The 19,986-nt window shown below is 44.6% G+C and overlaps 1 protein-coding gene across 2 annotated transcripts in view; it reads left to right on the forward strand.

Annotated features, from left to right (window-relative positions):
* KIFAP3 (kinesin associated protein 3) overlaps positions 1 to 19,986 on the forward strand; it is a 562,094-nt gene that overhangs the window by 216,865 nt on the left and 325,243 nt on the right. For both annotated transcript variants that reach the window (XM_069737137.1, XM_069737138.1), the window contains exons 8-9: positions 1,185 to 1,283; positions 8,704 to 8,882. In XM_069737137.1, the coding sequence (XP_069593238.1) occupies positions 1,185 to 1,283; positions 8,704 to 8,882 (278 nt within the window). The remainder of the gene's footprint in view (positions 1 to 1,184; positions 1,284 to 8,703; positions 8,883 to 19,986) is intronic.

A 19,986-nucleotide genomic window follows, 5' to 3' on the forward strand; every position in this document is an offset into this window, starting at 1 on the left:
ATATGAGGCTGCTGATAACTACAGAAAGCGTGATTCTGGTATTCGTTTGTGTGGAAATTCCAAGATTTCTGATTTTTTTTGTAAGAATTTAGCTTTTGTTTGCGTCTTTTATTGTGCATCTGTGCTGTGCTAACAAGGTTTTTTTCAGGAGCTTCTCCCAAGGGAAACCTCAGACATCTACATTATCAAATGCCAATGGCGTGCATTAAATACTATCCTCCATTTTTAAGAAAAGTAGCATGTGGTATTACCGTATTTTGCCGCTGCATGGAATTTTGCCATAAGTTGGAACTCTGAATGCAATGGCCAGACACTTGGCGTCCGTTTTGTTGGAAACTTTTCCAGTGCATATAATAAACATATACAGTAATCAAGACTTTGGCCCCTTTTTGGAAATCTGTCATAACAGAAAATCCGCATACGGCACCGTAAAAAGTTACAACATTTTTCATGCTGGTTTCAATCTGCTTTGCCCAACTGGGGAAGACCGAATAGGGCATGATGACGCCCGCTCGTCTAATTCATGACTATCTGTGTGCTATACGTCATAAATCTTACTGGCCCCTGACTAGAGTAAGATTTTTAGCGAGTCGCATGGAGGCACCTGTTAATGATTCAAGTGTTTCTGAAACCAACGCGCGCTGGCTGAGGTGTCAAAAAAAGCCTAAAAACATACCTCTACAACTTTGTAAAAAATCCACAGTCTCTTTCCAGCAGTTCTGTTTTTTTAGGTGGTGTTATCTTAAGGCTTCGCAGCCACATGAAGTTGTGTGCAAACGACTGCACCAAATGGCTTCAGTTGGTCTCATTTTGAGAAAAAGAGCCACCTTTCTACTATTGCAATATTTTCATTATTATTCTAATGCCCACCTGATGTGCCCAGTGGGTATTATACAGTTTTGTGAGAAAAGATTCTGAATAACCTGTGTTTCGATCATTTAACCTCTTTTTTTTATTTTTATTATTCTTTCCTGTGGGTGGGTAGACTGTCAGTCACTGATCAGACCGCAAAATGGACTGAAAATCCTAGAAAGAGCAGTGGATTAAGTGACTAAAACATGAGTTATAGTAAATCTTTTCTCACAAAACTATGTATCCCCCTTCTCTATGACATGGCGCCTGTAGAGTGGACAGCATTTCATGATGACTGGTTCTCTTTTATATCTCTTAACTAATTTGAATACTTGATGATGATCCAGAAACCCCATCCTTAATAAAAGAATATGAGAAAACCTACAAAAAATACCAGGGACTTCTTGTCAAGCAGGAACAGCTTCTAAGGGGTAGGTAGAGCTGCACTTTAGCTGTTCAACCTTCATCAGCATTATGTTGATATATTCCCTTTTAGCCTGCTGGTGAATAATATATTTTACCTCTCTTAGTGTATTTGTAACAGACGTTTTCATTAACTTTTACTTTGAAGTGCAGCGGTTGATGGAGGTGGTGACAAAAAGAAGGCCAGTGGTGCAATGTTTGGAGGATGGATCCTTGGAGAGTTTGGGGAAGCTATATCCGACTTTGCTGTTGATACGCAAGCTATGGAGTAGATTGAGGCACATACGTGGGATCACGGACTTGACTAGATACTCGCCGCTATGGCATAATAACAATCTGAAAGAATTTGAGGCATTGGGGGTACTGATAGAGTGGTTGGGCAAAGGGATTCAGTATGTGTATCAAATAATTGAACAAGGTGAACTGAAATCATTTTCCCAATTGCAGGCGGAATTTGGTCTTGGGTCTGCAGGGGAGTATCAATATTTGCGGATGAGGCATGCTTTTGGAGCTCAGAGTAGGAACGGAGGTATTAGGATTCAAAGGGATATAGTACTGGAGTATGTGTGTAATGATGGGACGACTGGAGGAGTCATATCCACTCTGTACAGGGATCTGTTGCACACTTTTCTATTGGGGTTTCCAATAATGGCAAGAGCTAAATGGGAAAGGGATTTGGGCCCAATAGATAACGAGACTTGGGAGTCGGTGTTGGAATGGATCCCAAGACTGTCGCTGAGTGAACCGTATAGACTGTCACAGCTCTATGTGATACACAGGGTTTATAGGTCTCCGATGGTGCTATATAAGGCAGGATTGCGTAATGACTCTGAATGTCCGAGGTGTAAGTCTACGGATGCAGACATTTTCCATATGATGTGGACATGTCCGAGGTTGGCTGCCTTCTGGGTGGTAGTTTTGAGTCGTATGGAAGGTGCGTATGGATGCACGGTGCCAAGGGATCCAGTTGTCTGTTTGTTGGGATGCGTGGATGAGATTGCAGTGGATAAACACCTAAAGATAGCTATAGCCAGATTGTTGTATATGGCTAGGAAGGTGATAGCTAGAAACTGGATTAGGGAAGAGCCGCCGTCAAGAGGAGAGTTCCTCCAGTATGTGAAACAGGGCCTGACACTGGAAAAAGGGATTTATAAGAAGAAAGGGAAAACTGAAACGTTCAATAAAATGTGGTCTCCATGGATTGCTATGGGATAGTAATGTGAAGTGTGGCTTATACGAATGGTTGAGGGATTAGATACTCTATTGTTTTAATGATGGTAGTAATTAACAAGATGAGCTGCTTTGTGGGGTGGGGGTGGGGGGCTTTGGGATCGAAGGGGGCTGTTTGAAGGGGGACGGGGGGGGGGAAATACTCTATATTGAAAATGTAAATGTAACATGTTAATTGCCTTGTTATTCTTAATAAAAATTTATTTGAATAAAAAAACTTTTACTTTGAAGTGGGCGAGTATAGATGGAATATACAGTCTACATGAAATGTGTCTGAAGGAAAGCGTTGCTGCATAGCACAACCAATCCAATTCAGTTTAGCTCAGCAGAGTACCGTAGTTGCCATCACATGAGTGACCAATTAGCTCCAATATTAATAGGCTGGACAAATATTCCTCACCTGCCATTTTGTAAAGATAGATTCAGTTAGTTTTTTTTTTTTTTTTTTTATTTTAAAAGTAGTCTCATAGTGTTGGATATATTTAACCCCTTAATGACCGCCAATACGTCTTTTAACTGACCTGAGATATAAGAGAATAGCCTCCCCATACAGATGACAATCCAGCATTTGTTGGTTGTACACTATAGCTGACAACTTGCTGCATCAGCCATGATCAGTATTTGCACCTTCTAAATCTGTTTAACCCCTTAGATGCTGCTGTCAATAGTGACTACATCATTATAAATGGTTAACAGAGTGTGGGGGCTTCTTCTTTATCCCAATTGGTGCCCTCAGATCATGATTTTGTTGTCCTGATGTTTGCGATGGCAATTCATGACCAAATAGCGGCCTTAGAGTCTGACGGCTATAGTAATCTGTTTAGAAGTTAGCAACATTTAGGTGGTAAAAATACACATTTTCATTTCTGTCATGCCACTTTGCATTAATTCCTGTAAAGCACCTGAAGGGTTAATAAACTACCTGACAGCAGTTTTCAATATGTTTAGGGGTGCTGTTTTTAAAATGGTATCACGTTTGGGGGTTTCCCAATATATGGGAGCCCTAAAGTCACTTCAAACATGGATAAGTCCCTAAAAAAATAAATGTGGTAAATTTCTTTGAAAAAATGAAAAATTGCTGCTACATTTTTAAACCTCCTAAAATGCTAACAAAATAAAATAACATTTTACAAATGGTGCTGATGTAAAGCAGACATGTGGGAAATGTTATTTATTAATGGTTTGCTGTTGTATGACTATCTGGATTAAAGGGATAATCATTCAAATTTAGAAAATTGCTAATTTTTTAACATTTTTCTCAAATTTTTTATATTTTTTATAAATAAACACAAAAACTGTTGAACTAAATTTACCATTATCATAAAGTATAATGTGTCACGAAAAAACAATCTCAAAATCACTGGGATTTGTTGAAGTGTTGCAGAGTTATTACCACATAAAGTGACACTGGTCAGATTTCAAAAATTTGGCTCGGTCACTAAGGGGTTAATCCCTTTACCCCCAAGGGTGGTTTGCACGTTATGGACCGGGCCAATTTTTACAATTCTGACCACTGTCCCTTTATGAGGTTATGACTCTGGAACGCTTCAACGGATCCCGGTGATTCTGACATTTTCTCGTGACATATTGTACTTCATGATAGTGGTAAAATTTCTTTGATACTACCTGCGTTTATTTGTGAAAAAAACGTAAATTTGGCGAAAATTTTGAAAATTTGGCAATTTTCCAACTTTGAATTTTTATGCAATTAAATCACAGAGATATGTCACACAAAATACTTAATAAGTAACATTTCCCACATGTCTACTTTACATCAGCACAATTTTGGAACCAAATTTTTTTTGTTAGGGAGTTATAAGGGTTAAAAGTTGACCAGCAATTTCTCATTTTTACAACACCATTTTATCTTGGGGACCACATCTCATTTGAAGTCATTTTGAAGGGTCTATATGATAGAAAATACCCAAGTGTGACACCATTCTAAAAACTGCACCTCTCAAGGTTCTCAAAACCACATTCAAGAAGTTTATTAACCCTTCAGGTGTTTCACAGGAATTTTTGGAATGTTTAAATAAAAATTAACATTTAACTTTTTTTCACAGAAGTTTATAATGCAGAACCATAAAAAATCATTTTTTTTTCACAAAAATTATCTTTTCGCCCCCAATTTTTTATTTTCCCAATGGTAAGACAAGAAATTAGAACCAAAAAGTTGTTGTACAATTTGTCCTGAATACGCTGATACCCCTTATGTGGGGGTAAACCACTGTTTGGGCGCATGGGAGAGCTCGGAAGGGAAGGAGCGCATTTTGACTTTTCAATGCAAAATTGACAGGAATTGAGATAGGACGCCATGTTGCGTTTGGAGAGCCACTGATGTGCCTAAACATTGAAACCCCCCACAAATGACACCATTTTGGAAAGTAGACCCCTAAGGAACTTATCTAGATGTGTGGTGAGCACTTTGACCCACCAAGAGCTTCACAGAAGTTTATAATACAGAGCCGTAAAAATAATACAAAAATTTTTTCCCACAAAAATTATTTTTTAGCCCCCAGTTTTGTATTTTCCCGAGGGTAACAGGAGAAATTGGACCCCAAAAGTTGTTGTGCAATTTGTCCTGAGTGCGCTGATACCCTATATGTGGGGGGGAACCACCGTTTGGGCGCATGGGAGAGCTCGGAAGGGAAGGAGCGCCATTTGGAATACAGACTTAGATAGAATGGTCTGCAGGTGTCACATTGCGTTTGCAGAGCCCCTAATGTACCTAAACAGTAGAAACCCCCCACAAGTGATCCCATATTGGAAACTAGACCCCCCAAGGAACTTATCTAGATGTGTTGTGAGAACTTTGAGCCCCCAAGTGTTTCACTACAGTTTATAACGCAGAGCCGTGAAAATAAAAAATCTTTTTTTTTTCCCACAAAAATTATTTTTTAGCCCCCAAAATTATTTAGCCCCCAGTTTTGTATTTTCGCAAGGGTAACAGGAGAAATTGGACCCCTAAAGTTGTTGTCCAATTTGCCTTGAGTACGCTGATACCCCATATGTTGGGGTAAACTCCTGTTTGGATACACGGGAGAGCTCGGAAGGGAAGGAGCACTGTTTTACTTTTTCAACGCAGAATTGGCTGGAATTGAGATCGGACGCCATGTCGCGTTTGGAGAGCCCCTGATGTGCCTAAACAGTGGAAACCCCCCAATTATAACTGACACCCTAATCCAAACACACCCCTAACCCTAATTCCAACGGTAACCCTAACCACACCTCTAACCCAGACACACCCCTAACCCTAATCCCAACCCTATTCCCAACCGTAAATGTAATCCAAACCCTAACTCTAACTTTAGCCCCAACCCTAACTGTAGCCTTAACCCTAACTGTAGCCTTAACCCTAGCCCTAACCCTAGCCCTAACCCTAGCCCTAATGGGAAAATGGAAATAAATACATTTTTTTAATTTTTCCCTAACTAAGGGGGTGATAAAGGGGGGTTTGATTTACTTTTATAGCGATTTTTTTTAGCGGATTTTTATGATTAGCAGCCGTCACACACTGAAAGACGCTTTTTATTGCAAAAAATATTTTTTGCATTACCACATTTTGAGAGCTATAATTTTTCCATATTTTGGTCCACAGAGTCATGTGAGGTCTTGTTTTTTGCGGAACAAGTTGACGTTTTTATTGGTAACATTTTCGGGCACGTGACATTTTTTGATCGCTTTTTATTCCGATTTTTGTGAGGAAGAATGACCAAAAACCAGCTATTCATGAATTTCTTTTGGGAGAGGCGTTTATACCGTTCCGCATTTGGTAAAATTGATAAAGCAGTTTTATTCTTCGGGTCAGTACGATTACAGCGACACCTCATTTTTTAATGTTTTGGCGCTTTTATACGATAAAAACTATTTTGCAGAAAAAATTATTTTTGCATCGCTTTATTCTCAGGACTATAACTTTATTTTTTTGCTGATGATGCTGTATGGCGGCTCGTTTTTTGCGGGACAAGATGACGTTTTCAGCGGTACCATGGTTATTTGTATCTGTCGTTTTGTTCGCATGTTATTCCACTTTTTGTTCGGCGGTATGATAATAAAGCGTTGTTTTTTGACTCGTTTTTTTTTTTTTTTCTTACGGTGTTTACTGAAGGGGTTAACTAGCGGGCCAGTTTTATAGGTCGGGTCGTTACGGACGCGGCGATACTAAACATGTGTACTTTTATTGTTTTTTTTTATTTAGATGAAGAAATGTATTTATGGGAATAATATTTTTTTTTTTTATTATTTAGGAATATTTTTTTTAATTTTTTTTTTACACATTAGGGAAAATTTTTTTTTAACTTTTTTATTTTGTCCCAGGGGGGGGACATCACAGATCGATGATCTGACAGTTTGCACAGCACTCACCGATCTGCCTTAGAGCACTGCAGGCTTCACAGTGCCTTCTCTGAGCAGGCTCTGTGAAGCCACCTCCCTCCCTGCAGGACCCGGATCCGTGGCCATCTTGGATCCGGGCCTGGAGCAGGCAGGGAGGGAGGTAAGAGACCCTCGCAGCAACGCGATCACATTGCGTAGCTGCGAGGGGCTCGGGGAAGCCCGCAGGGAGCCCCCTCCCTGCGCGTTGCTTCCCTGTACTGCCGGCACATCGCGATCATCTTTGATCGCGGTGTGCCGGGGGTTAATGTGTTGGGGGCGGTCCGTGACCGCTCCTGGCACATAGTGCTGGATGTCAGCTGCGATAGGCAGCTGACACCCTGCCGCGATCGGCGGCGCTCCCCCCGTGAGCGCTGCCGATCGCATATGACGTACTATCCCGTCGGTGGTCATAGGGGCCCACCCCACCTCGACGGGATAGTACGTCTAATGTCAGAAAGGGGTTAAAGGGAAATACAAATATGCATTATTTTACTTGTTTCCCTTATTTTCCACGCCATCAAACTTATGAAAGGATGAAACAATTAAATGATTCTAGTTCTGTCATCGATTTGCTTTAAAGCTCAATCTTTCCCCCAAAAAACAAACAAATTGGCCAAAGTATTTTCTTGGTGCATTCAGAAAGGGCATTCAGATCGGGAACCTTCAAAAGAGGTGTTGATTTTAATGAGGCAAAGTGAATCCAAAATCTTCAAATTTTGATTTTATTTGATTTTTTTTTTCTGGTGGTTTCTGTCTTTTAAAGGGAACCTGTCACCCCCCTCCGGCGTTGTAACTAAAAGAGCCACCTTGTGCAGCACAAATGCTGCATTCTGACAAGGTGGCTCTTTTAGTTATGATGCCTGCACACGCTGAAATAAATGTTTATAAAATGTGGCTCCTCATACCCTGAAATGTTCCCGGAGGCGGGACTTTCCTTCCTAATGAGACGCAGCACAGCCGTCACTCCGGACCTGTGCGCGCCGGGCGCCGCCTCCTCTTCCGGCATTATCGTCCCCGGCGCCTGTGCATTTAGGTTTTTTTTTCCGGGCGTACGCAGTTGCGCTGCCCTTCGTACTTACAGCGCAGGTGCCGGGGACGATAATGCTGGAAGAGGAGGCGGCGCCCGGCGTGAACAGGTTCGGAGTGATGGCTGTGCTGTGTCTCATTAGGAGGGAAAGACCTGCCTCCGGGAACATTTCAGGGTATGAGGGGGCACATTTTATAAACGTTTATTTCAGCATGAGCAGGCATCATAACTAAAAGAGCCACCTTGCCAGAATGTAGCATTTGTGCTGCACAAGGTGGCTCTTTTAGTTACAAACGCCTGAGGGGGGGGTGACAGGTTCCCTTTAAGATGGACACAAAAGTGTAGCAGACTACACTGTTGTTTATCGCTTAAAAGAGAAGGACTACCAGAAAAATGTTTAATCGGAGTCTAGAGTTGCGGAGTTTACATTTTTTCTCAAAGACTCTGCCAGGATTTTGTCTGAAGCCCTTTTTCCGAGATGGCAAAGGAGGCCTAAAAGTGATGTCCTTGCAGCCTTATTTTTAGCATATGGCCTTCTAAAAGACAAAATTGTGCTCTTAAAAAAACATGATTTTAATAGACCATGATTTTAAAAGGATTAAATCTGTTTAGGCAGATTGCATGCTGTCATAATTATTAAAAACATTAGATTTTATAGGGCTATCTTGAGTACTTTTCAGTCTTTCTTTGGTGATTGTTTTCCTGCATCCCACCACCCCTAAATGTAATCTTTTTGTGTAGATTATGAGCAATGCTCAGTTTGATAACCGAATCTAAGTAGTTTATTTATTTTTTAGTTACTCTCTACCTGTTGCTTAACCTTGCTGAAGATACTCGCACCGAACTGAAGATGAGAAATAAGAATATTGTCCATATGCTGGTAAAAGCACTAGACAGAGATAATTTTGAACTACTTATTCTTGTTGTGTCTTTTCTTAAGAAGCTCAGTATCTTCCTTGAAAACAAGAATGACATGGTAAGTCAAACACAGCCCCAAAAAATGTGTTTTTGCAATTGACTCAATTCAATATGATTCCCCTTAATGCTTCTTGTATAATAGCCTATTGTTTTACGTGGCATTACAGAATTAGCTGTCCTGTATACCTGTATATGCTTGAGGAATAACATTATTTCTGCCCAATATTTGACATGTATTCTGCATTTTCACTAGTTTCGCGTCTGCAGACCCAATCCCTATTTTTCAGTTATCTCTGAGCTGATGGGTGAAGAGTAGCTATTATGTAGTCTCCCATACTGCAGATTTTTGACAACTTCTTTAAGGCCAAGTTCTCAATGTGCATACAGTGCCTACAAGTAGTATTCAACCCCCTGCAGATTTAGCAGGTTTACACATTTGGAATTAACTTGGCATTGTGACATTTGGACTGTAGATCAGCTTGGAAGTGTGAAATGCACTGCAGCAAAAAAGAATGTTGTTTTTTTGTTTTGTTTTTTAAATTGTGAAAAGTTTTTTCAGAGGGTCATTTATTATTCAACCCCTCAACCCACCAGAATTCTGCTTGGTTCCCCTAAGGTATTAAGAAGTAGTTCAGGCACAAAGAACAATGAGCTTCACATGTTTGGATTAATTATCTCGTTTTCCAGCCTTTTCCGACTATTTAAGACCCTCCCCAAACTTGTGAACAGCACTCATACATGGTCATCATGGGAAAGACAAAGGAGCATTCCAAGGCCATCAGAGACAAGATCGTGGAGGATCACAAGGCTGGCAAGGGGTACAAAACCCTTTCCAAGGAGTTGGGCCTACCTGTCTCCACTGTTGGGAGCATCATCCGGAAGTGATGATATGCTAAAGGTACCCCTAATAGGCTAGACAGATGACACACCTATACATAGGGAATCCTACACCCCAACACAGTGAATATAAAAACAACAATGAGCACATGCAGTGGGCAAATGACGAGCAGAATCAACTTGGTACTCTATATTTTGCATGCTCGTCATTTGCCCACTGCATGTGCTCATTGTTGTTTTTATATTCACTGTGTTGGGGTGTAGGATTCCCTATGTATAGGTGTGTCATCTGTCTAGCCTATTAGGGGTACCTTTAGCATATCATCATTGTGTGGGTAGAGGGACCCATTGGTAATATTAGGGCTATCCAGGGATCCTAGGGTAAGCCGTCGTGGAGCGGGGGCGCCATAACGTTCCCCCTAGGGCGCCAACCCCCGCTGTTAGGCAGTTATCAGTATAGATACGTTCTAGGGACTTCCTTTCCCCATACACTAGTTTTGTAGGTTGGTGGCCTTTTTAATATTTATATACTTAATAAAGTTTCTTGGGGTTTTAAATGATTTAGTCTCAAGCATCCCCTACAGAAGTGATAAAACGTTAGGAACACTGCATACGACCCCAAGAATACCATCCCTACAGTCAAGCATGGTGGTGGCAGCATCATGCTGTGGGGCTGTTTCTCAGCCAAGGGGCCTGGCCATCTGGTCCGCATCCATGGGAAGATGGATAGCACGGCCTACCTGGAGATTTTGGCCAAGAACCTCCGCTCCTCCATCAAGGATCTTAAGATGGGTCATCATTTCATCTTCCAACAAGACAACGACCCAAAGCACACAGCCAAGAAAACCAAGGCCTGGTTCCAGAGGCAAAAAATCAAGGCATTGCAGTGGCCTAGTCAGTCTCCTGACCTTAACCCAATTGAAAACTTGTGGAAAGAGCTCAAGATTAAAGTCCACATGAGACACCCAAAGAACCTAGATAACTTGGAGAAGATCTGCATGGAGGACTGGGCCAAGATAACTCCAGAGACCTGTGCCGGCCTGATCAGGTCTTATAAAAGACGATTATTAGCTGTAATTGCAAACAAAGGGTATTCCACAAAATATTAAACCTAGGGGTTGAATAATAATTGACCCACACTTTTATGTTTAAAATTTATAAAAATTTAACTGAGCAACAAAACTTTTTGATTTGTAAGATTTATGCATCTGTTAATAAATCCTGCTCTTGTTTGAAGTTTGAAGGCTCTAACTTATTTGCATCTTATTAAACCTGCTAAATCTGCAGGGGGTTGAATACTACTTGTAGGCACTGTATGTCCTCCACCTCAGAGTTGAAATTTTAATTGTAGGTTTTCCACATAAAAATCCGCATAACCGTTTATTGTATTTTTTCAGTAAAATCACTTGTCATCGACACATGACTTTATAAAATAAAGTTTTATCATGGCGAGAAATTCAACAAATAGGAATTTTCCAACTGAAAGTACTGTATTTTTTGGAATATAAAATCCATTTTTAGCAAGAAAAAAGCTTGCTAAAAAGTGTGCATGTCTTAAAAGTCAGGAGGCAACTTAGTGTGAATGAGGAAAATACTGGCATCCTCCTTAACTATCACTGAGCGAACGTCTCTCTCTTCTGCCCCACACTGATCTACGTGATCATTGTATGGTAGGGGAGAAAACTACCGGGGCGTTCACAGAGGTTGCATATCCTGAGTAGCTGAAGGAACTTCCATCCATCTAACTCTAGGACCTTTCAGGTCATGCGATCAATCACTTGATCTGAAATTATCTGAAAAACAGAGTAGTGTGTGTGAGTGCGTGTTTTAGCTGTGCATATGTGAACAAATGTGCATACATAGCAGAGATGTGTATATGAAAATAATCATATGTAGCAGAGCTATGGGAGGTGGAGCTGCATATTCATCACTGTAATGGGCGGCACCACGTGACCGCTCATACAGGAGAAGCTGCGGCGAGGAGAGGAAGCAGCAGGGAGCTGGGTAAGTATTTTATTAACAGCAGGGGGGCGCACAGTGGGTGGGACGGGGTTGGGTACAGGGATATTTTTTTTAAACACCAAAAAAAAAAAAAAGATTTTTCATATCTTCTCTCCAGCGAACGCTGCTGGAGAGAAGAAATGAATGGCGGCTTCAGCACCACGCTGGGGGGACAGCGCTTACTGTAGCGCTGTCTTCTGCACGGCACATGGACTGCACACGGACAGTATCCGTGTGCGGTACGTGTTTTACACGGACCCATTGACTTTAACGGGTCCATGTAATACGTGCGCTCCCACGAACTCTGACATGGCTCCGTGTTTTTCAAACGGACACACGGTCCGTGAAAACACGCTGACATGTGCAGAGACACATTGATTTTAATGTGTCTACGTGAGTCAGTGTCTCCGGTACGTGAGGAAACTGTCACCTCATGTTGTACCGGAGCCACTGACGTGTGAAACCGGCCTAAATGTTATGTAGCAGAGCAGTGTGTGTGTATGGAAATGTGCATATGTAGCAGAGCTGTGTATATGGAAATTTACATGCCATGGGGAAAATAAGTACCTGATGCACTGCCGATTTTGCAAGTTTTTCCACCTACAAACAATGGAGAGGTCTGTAATATTTATCGTAGGTACACTTCAACTGTGAATGACAGAATCTAAAAATAAATACCAGAAAATCACATTGTATGATTTTTAAATAAATTGCATTTTATTGCATGACATAAGTGTTTGATCACCTACCAATCAACAAGAATTATGGCTCTCACATATCTTAGTTTTTCTTTAAGAAGCCCTGCACTTCGCACTCACTACCTGTTGTTACCGTTGGCCCTGCTGCCTGCTCTCCCGCTGCTGTTGGTGCTTCCTCCAGCTCTGCTCCTGGGTCCTGGCACACTATCCCTGCCGCGCTCCTTCCCGGCTTCCTGTCACACGCTCTGTAGTGGAGTTCCTGTGCCCTGGAATACTTGGAGGGCGGCCGTGCGCATCTTCCTTTTTTTTTGCTTCCAGACGCCCTCACTCGGATGTCCTCTGTAGCCTATCCGGGTAGGGTGTGGGATACTTTAAGCTGCTTCCTCTTAGTGGAGGTACCTGATTATCATATAGGTCCTCCGCCTAGTGACTCTGGCCGGCTCCTGTTTTCCTGTGTGCTTGCTCTGCTGTCTGCTCATACCACTGTGCTCTATTCTGCCGTCATAAACCTTGCCCCGCTAATCCTATCTCTCTCCACAGTAATCCCCGCTGCAGCTCGTCTGGAGTTCTGTCTCTATTGTCCTCCCTCAGTGTCTACCCTGAGCTCCGTCCGTCTTCTCTGGATCTGCTTCCCTGGCTCCTGTACACTTGTGTCTACCGTCCTCCTGCGGCCCCTCTCTGTCTCGCTTCCCGTTCACTATCTGAGCCACCCCTCTTGGTATCGGTTACTGTGGTCTAAGAGACATCTGGGCTTGCCCCTAACGATTCCTGTATAGGGGTTGGTCTTTGTTTGGTCAGCTCGCCCAGGGGTAGGTCGGTTTCACAGTCTAGAGGATCCTCTCAAGTATTTCGCCTCCCTGAGGCGTCACAGAATAAAGAGGCCATGGATCCCACTGGTACCGCGTTCTCCACTCAGAAGGATCTGGCTCATTTGCGCAATAATCAACAGCGCATCATGACCTTTATGCAAACTATGGAGTCTCGTCTGACCTCATTACAGGCCTCTGACCTGGTTAATTGGGTTGGGTCAGGAGGAGCTTACTCAATAGCAAGACACAGGCTCGCATGCTGAATTATATGGCCTCGGTAGACGACCGCTTGTATACCCTGCAATCCGCAGCCACGGCTCCTGTTCAGGTAACATCCCATGACCCTGGCTCTGTTCCCTTGCCTCATCTGGGCAAGCCTCCCAGGTATGGTGGGGATCTCAAACTTTGCAGGGGGTTCTTGAATCAGTGCCGCCTCCACTTTGAGCTCCTTCCCCTGCAATATCCCACCAAGCGGGCTAAAGTGGCTTTTATAGTATCCCACTTTAAGGGAGAGGCCATTGCTCGGTTAAATCCCCTGTGGGAACATGACGATCCCATAGTCTCCCAATTGGTGATCTTCTTAGAGACCTTTTGCAGGATCATCGATAAGACTGGATGGTTGGCCTCCACACCAGATTCCCTCTTCAACCTTCATCAAGGCTCCCTTTCGTTTGGCCAATGTGCTATTTGCTTTCGCACCCTGGCCTCCGAGTTGGGATGGAATAATGAGGCACTAGTTATCACCTTCTGGCATGGTCTGTCTGGCCGGATTAAGGATGAGCTCGCAGGAAGTAATACCCCAACCTCCCTGGAATAATCTAATCTCTCTTGTTACGCACATAGATCTGCTTTCTTGGAACGATCCCGTGAGAAATGGGAAATGTATTTGTTCTATTCCTCTAGTTCGCAGGTCATCCAGTCCTCGACCTATAGTGTCCCCTTCCACGTCTGCACCCGAACCGATGCAGGTGGATCGGGTCAAGATGGCGAACAGCGCCAGAGAGAGAGAGACGCGCTCAAGGTCTTTTCTTTTATTGCGGTAGCGCCTCTCATTTACTGCGGGACTGTCCAGAGAGGCAGAAAACCTCCTCCACCTAGGACAGGTAAGAGAGGCCTCCCTAGGTGTTCCTGATTCCTATCTACCCCTGACCTTGTCTCTGTTAATAATTATTGATCGGAAACGCTACACTGAGGTGGCTTATGTGGATTCAGGCACGGCGGGCTATTTCAGTAGTCTTGAGGCTGTTAGGAGGCTTTGAATTCCTGTCCTAACCCTTGACAGACCATGTTTGATTGCATCGGTGCATGGTAACCTTTGCAAGAGACCATCACCATGGTGACCAAAGAAGTGGAATTATGGATTGACATTCTACATCGAGAAAGGATTGCCTTGTATGTACTGCCGAATCTTGCACATGCACTTTTACTTGGGTTGCCTTGACTCAGGGCCCATGAGCCTACTCTCGACTGGTGCTCGGGTGACGTGCTCCATTGGGGACCTTCCTGCTAGGAATGGCGTCTGCAGTCTGTTCATCCAGTCAACTCCCCACAGTCTACCTCCATTCCCGCTGGATTACATTCGACATATTGGGATTTTGCAGACGTCTTCAATAAAAAAGAGGCTTAGAATCTTCCCCCGCATTGTCCATATGATTGCCCGATTGAGCTTATTCCTGGCTCCACACCACCTAGGGGTAGGATCTACCCGTTGTCTCCTGCAGAGATCCAGGCCATGTCTGAGTATGTCCGAGAAAACTTGGTCAAAAGATTCATTCGGAAATCCACCTCCCCTGCTGGAGCTGGATTTTTCTTCGTCAAGAATAAAGACTGTTCTCTTCATCCTTGTATAGACTGCAGAGGTCTGAACTACATCACAGTCAAGAACAGGTACCCACAGCCACTAATCCCGGATCTCTTTGATCAGCTAAGTGGGGCTCGAATTTTCACTAAACTCTACTTTCGGGGCACCTACAATTTGATCCGTATTTGCTCCGGGAATGAGTGGAAGACCGCTTTTAGCACTCGGGACGGTCACTATGAATATCTGGTATTGCCATTTGGTCTCTGCAATGCTCCCGCAGTGTTCCAAGAATTTGTGAATGATATTTTCCAAGATCTCCTATACTCCTGTGTAGTGGTGTATCTGGATGACAATCTTGTCTTTTCTTCAGATCTACCGACCCACAGAAGGAGTGTTCGTCTGGTCTTAGAGCGGCTGGGAGATAATCATCTTTATGCCAAGCTCAAAAAGTGTAACTTTGAACAAACCTCTTTACCTTTTCTGGGTTATATAATCTGCGATTCAGGCTTGAAGATGGATACAGAAAACGTGTCTGCTATCCTCATCTGGCTACGACCCTTTGGGGTAAGAACCATCCGACAGTTTCTCGGATTTGCCAATTATTACAGGCAATTCATCCTTCATTTAACCCCTGTGTCCAAGCCTATCTTGTCCCTCGTCTGTAAAAGTGCCAGTGCAAGACATGGCCTCCGGAAGCAGAGAATGCCTTCTTACTCCTGAAACAATCCTTCTCCTCAGCCCCAGTGCTACATCGTCCGGAGGCTAATAAACCATTCATCCTTGAGGTGGACGCCTCTTCTACGGGTGTCAGAGAGCTGTACTCTCCCAGAGGACCTCTCTAGGCTGGTAGGTTCCTTGTGGCCTTTTTTTCCAAAGTGTTTTCTGCATCTGAACGCAACTATTCCATTGGAGATCCTGAGTTGCTGGCCATAACAATAGCCCTGGAGGAGTGGCGGTACCTTTTCAAGGTGCTGTACATCCATTTATAATCTTTACCAACCATAAGAATCTGGCATATCTCCGATCCGTGCAAAGACTCAATCCTCAACAGGTCAGATAGTCCCTGTTTTTCGCCCGTTTTGGTTTTGTACTGCGCTTCCGGTCGGGCAACAGGAATGTCAAGGCGGATACGCTGTCTAGGTCATTTCAGCCTGGAGACATAGAGGAGGAGGCGGCGCATATATTGGACCCCTCCAAAGTCATCACTGTGGCTCCTTTAGAGATGACCATTCCGCCGCCTGGTAAGACCTTTGTAGCGGAGGTCGACAGGAGGAGAGCTTTACTCTGGGGACATTCATCCAAGTTGGCCGGACACACCAGAGTAAAGAAGACTTTCCTTCTCATCTTTCGCTAGTACTGGTGGCCCTCTCTGCATTTGGATATCAAGGAATTTGTCACCTCTTGTCCTTCCTGTGCGAGGAACAAGGTTCCTAGACAATTGCCTCATGGAACTCTGCTTCCACTTCCAATTCCGTCAGCGCCTTGGCAGCATATTGCTAAGGACTTCATTACCGACCAACCAAGTTCTTCTTTTTGTACCGTTATTCTTGTGGTAGTGGATTGGTTCTCTAAAATGGCCCATTTTGTTACCTTGCTTGGTCTGCCCTGAGTTGGCGAAGATTTTTTTTGGACACATCTTCAAAGCCCATAGCATCCCTCAGCACATCGTATCCGACAGAGGGGTTCAATTTACCTCTCACTTTTGGAGGACTCTTTGTTGTTACGCTCACGCCCTGACTGGTGGACGTGAGCTCGGGGGGTTTGTGGCCCCACTGTGCCACAAACCAGATTACCCTGGAAGGGGCGTGACTATGACAGCTGCCTGGGTTTTCACTGGAGCCTCTGATGGTGAGGTCAGGCTTGTGCAGCAGGCAGCTGCCAGGTGCTACTCCAGGGTGGTGTCTGGCTGTGGCTGCTGATCCCACTTGGGAGACAGGAACACCAGGATTGGTGCGGGCATCAGGCAGGACTGGCAGAAGAGCACGGCTGAAACTCAGACGAGTAGGCTGGCATGGCAGAGAACACAGGGTTGGCAGAGACACGGCAGAGAACACAGGGCTGGCAGAGACAAGGCAGAGAACACAGGGCTGGCAGAGACACGGCAGGAATACTGGACTGATAGTACGGCAGGAACACTGGACTGGCAGGGATGGCAGGAACACTGGACTGGAAGGCACGGCAGGAAACACAGGACTGGTTGATGTGGTATATGAAGGAACAGGTAGGGACCTGTTCACACTGGAGGTGCAGGAAAGGAAACAAGCAGAAAGGAATGAGGTATGAAGAAACAGGTTAGGACCTGTTCACAAAGGAGATGTAGGTAAGAAGACAAGCCAGAAGGGAAGGAGAATGAAGGAACAGGTTGGGACCTGTTCACACAGGAAGAAAAGTGCAAGGCTGCAGATATGAGCGGAAGAGCAGCAAGAGATAGCGTAGCAAGAAATGCTAAGCAGAGCAGAACCGCAAGGAATGCGGAGAGGAGCTGCAGCAAGAGAGATCTCTGCAGAAGCTAGGCAGAGAGGAGCCACAAGGAATGTGGAGAGGATCTGCAGCAAGAGGTTTCTGCAGCAACGGGAGCGGAGCAGAGTAGAACGGAGCCATGAAGCATGCAGAGAGCAGAGACACAGAACATGGAGCTGGCATGAAACAGAAACCACATCATGACCTTGAGCAGTGGGTAAGACAGTGTGAGAGATGCGAGGCCATGCCGTGATGCCAGTAGAGTTGTTACAGTACCCCCCTTTACGGCCCCTCTTCTTCAAGCTCGCCAGGATGATTTGTAGAAGAAGGATAGGAGTACATAGTCAGAGCCATCACAACATTTCTCTGGTGGAAAGAGGTAGATGAGACATTAAAGATCTCAGGTTGCCCAGTCTTTTTGAGTCCAGTAAGATTAGCTTCCCACACAGAAAATGCAAGGGACAGGAAGTCTTTCACCTGGTAAACTGAATGCAGGGACTTGGAAGCTTGTGATTTGACCACAACATAATCTGATTCTTTGGACACTGAAGACACCTTAACTGGATTCAACTTAAGCCCATCATCACAAGAAAATTGGACTTTCTCCTTTAGAACGGTGGGAAGCAGAGATGAGAATACTTCTGTCTTGAGATCTTCACCCAATAGCCAGATGGAAACTGGAGGCATACATACAGGAAACATCTTCAGCCTGGAACCCTGAAAAAACTGGACCTCCTCTTCTAGATTAGAGGATGAGTAAGTCTCTGTCTTAGTATTATCAGCAAGTAGCCACTTGGAAGCAGAAGACATACATTTAGCAAGCCTCATCAGCCAGTTACTCTGACAAAACTGGACCATCTCTTCCTCCGGATTGGTGAAGAACAGAGATGCAAGAGCTTCAGCTTCAACTTCTTCATCCACCTGCCACATGGAATCTGAAGGCATCATTACAGGAAGCATCTTCCCAAAGTTCAGAGAAAGTTTTTAAGCAACAGGGATGTTCCTGGGAACTGGTCACTGGTATTGTCACTGGAGGTGTGCGGAGAGGACGCCACTGCTTCCTTTACTTCAGTGAGGTCCGCACACTGTGACTCAATAGTCAGCTGATTAGGTGGAGAAGATATCAACACTGTACATTGACCTTGCAGTTTAGGAACAAGAAACTTCTGGAGACTTGATAGTTCCAAACGCAGAACCACGCTGGGTCTTCGGGCCGGAACGGGTAGCAGAGTTTCCGGTTCAGAACGACCGACGGGCGGACTGGTCAACAAGTGGAAAACAAATTTCTCAGCATATAATGCTCTGATTTGGAGCTGTAGTTGTCCCTTCAACACTGGATTGTTCATAAGTAGGGCTCGGCCATTATCAGGCAACGCCCACACCGGGTTCTGGAGCTGTAGAATGGAGACCATACACCGACTCCGTCTGGTTTGCAGCTTGAACACATCTGCAGGACCGAAGCTCCCACAAGGCACCGGAACAGACACAGACTTTAGCGGAAGGGAGTTATTCTCACCAAGGGCAGTCTCTCCTACTGGCCCAAGGTTTTGGAGCTTTAGATTCCCTGGACAGAGGCTATCCAGGTGTTTCTCACAACAGCAGCGACATAGTAAGCCCTTTTTACGACTGGTCTTAGACTAGTGCTTTGCCAGTCCACTCTTGACAGTCTTATTGGGTTCTATTTGAGTAGCTGCTTGAACGGGTAGAGGAACTGGAGGGTCACAGACGGTCATGACTTGACGTGGAGGTTTCTTCACGGGTTTCGCCCGTCTGGAGCGCCTCTTGGATCAAGATGGGGAAGACTTCACAGGAGCAGCAGGACGAGGTATGTCAAAGACTCTACGGAAGGCCACCAGGAATGCCTCCGAGACTGTGATGATGGGATCCCCTGCTTCAAAGAGGGGGTTGATCCATTCCAAAGGATCTCCTGCTAGGTAGGACATTATGTATGCCACCTTGAACAGATCAGAGGGGAAATCAGAAGCATAATATTCAAAGTTCAGCATACACTGCTCCAGGAACACACGGCACAGTTTTGGATCCCCATAGTACCTTGGCGGATTCACAGGAGCTTGCTTTTCATAGGCCAGAAGTTTATTAAAAATAGCATCAGAGATAATGATTGGTGCATCTTGCTCCGAGAGCGAAAGGACTTGGGACTCAGCGGGAACCATGGCCTGTGCAAACTGTTTCGCTCACGCCCTGACTGGTGGACGTGAGCTCGGGGGGTTTGTGGCCCCACTGGGCCACAAACCAGACTACCCTGGAAGGGGCGTGACAATGACATCTGCCTGGGTTTTCACTGGAGCCTCTGATGGTGAGGTCAGACTTGTGCAGCAAGCAGCTGTCAGGTGCTACTCCAGGGTGGTGTCTGGCTGTGGCTGCTGATCCCACTTGGGAGACAGGAACACCAGGATTGGTGCGGGCATCAGGCAGGACTGGCAGAAGAGCACGGCTGAAACTCAGACGAGTAGGCTGGCATGGCAGAGAACACAGGGTTGGCAGAGACACGGCAGAGAACACAGGGCTGGCAGAGACAAGGCAGAGAACACAGGG

Source organism: Ranitomeya imitator, chromosome 8 (assembly GCF_032444005.1).
Source record: "Ranitomeya imitator isolate aRanImi1 chromosome 8, aRanImi1.pri, whole genome shotgun sequence".
NCBI lineage: Eukaryota > Metazoa > Chordata > Amphibia > Anura > Dendrobatidae > Ranitomeya > Ranitomeya imitator.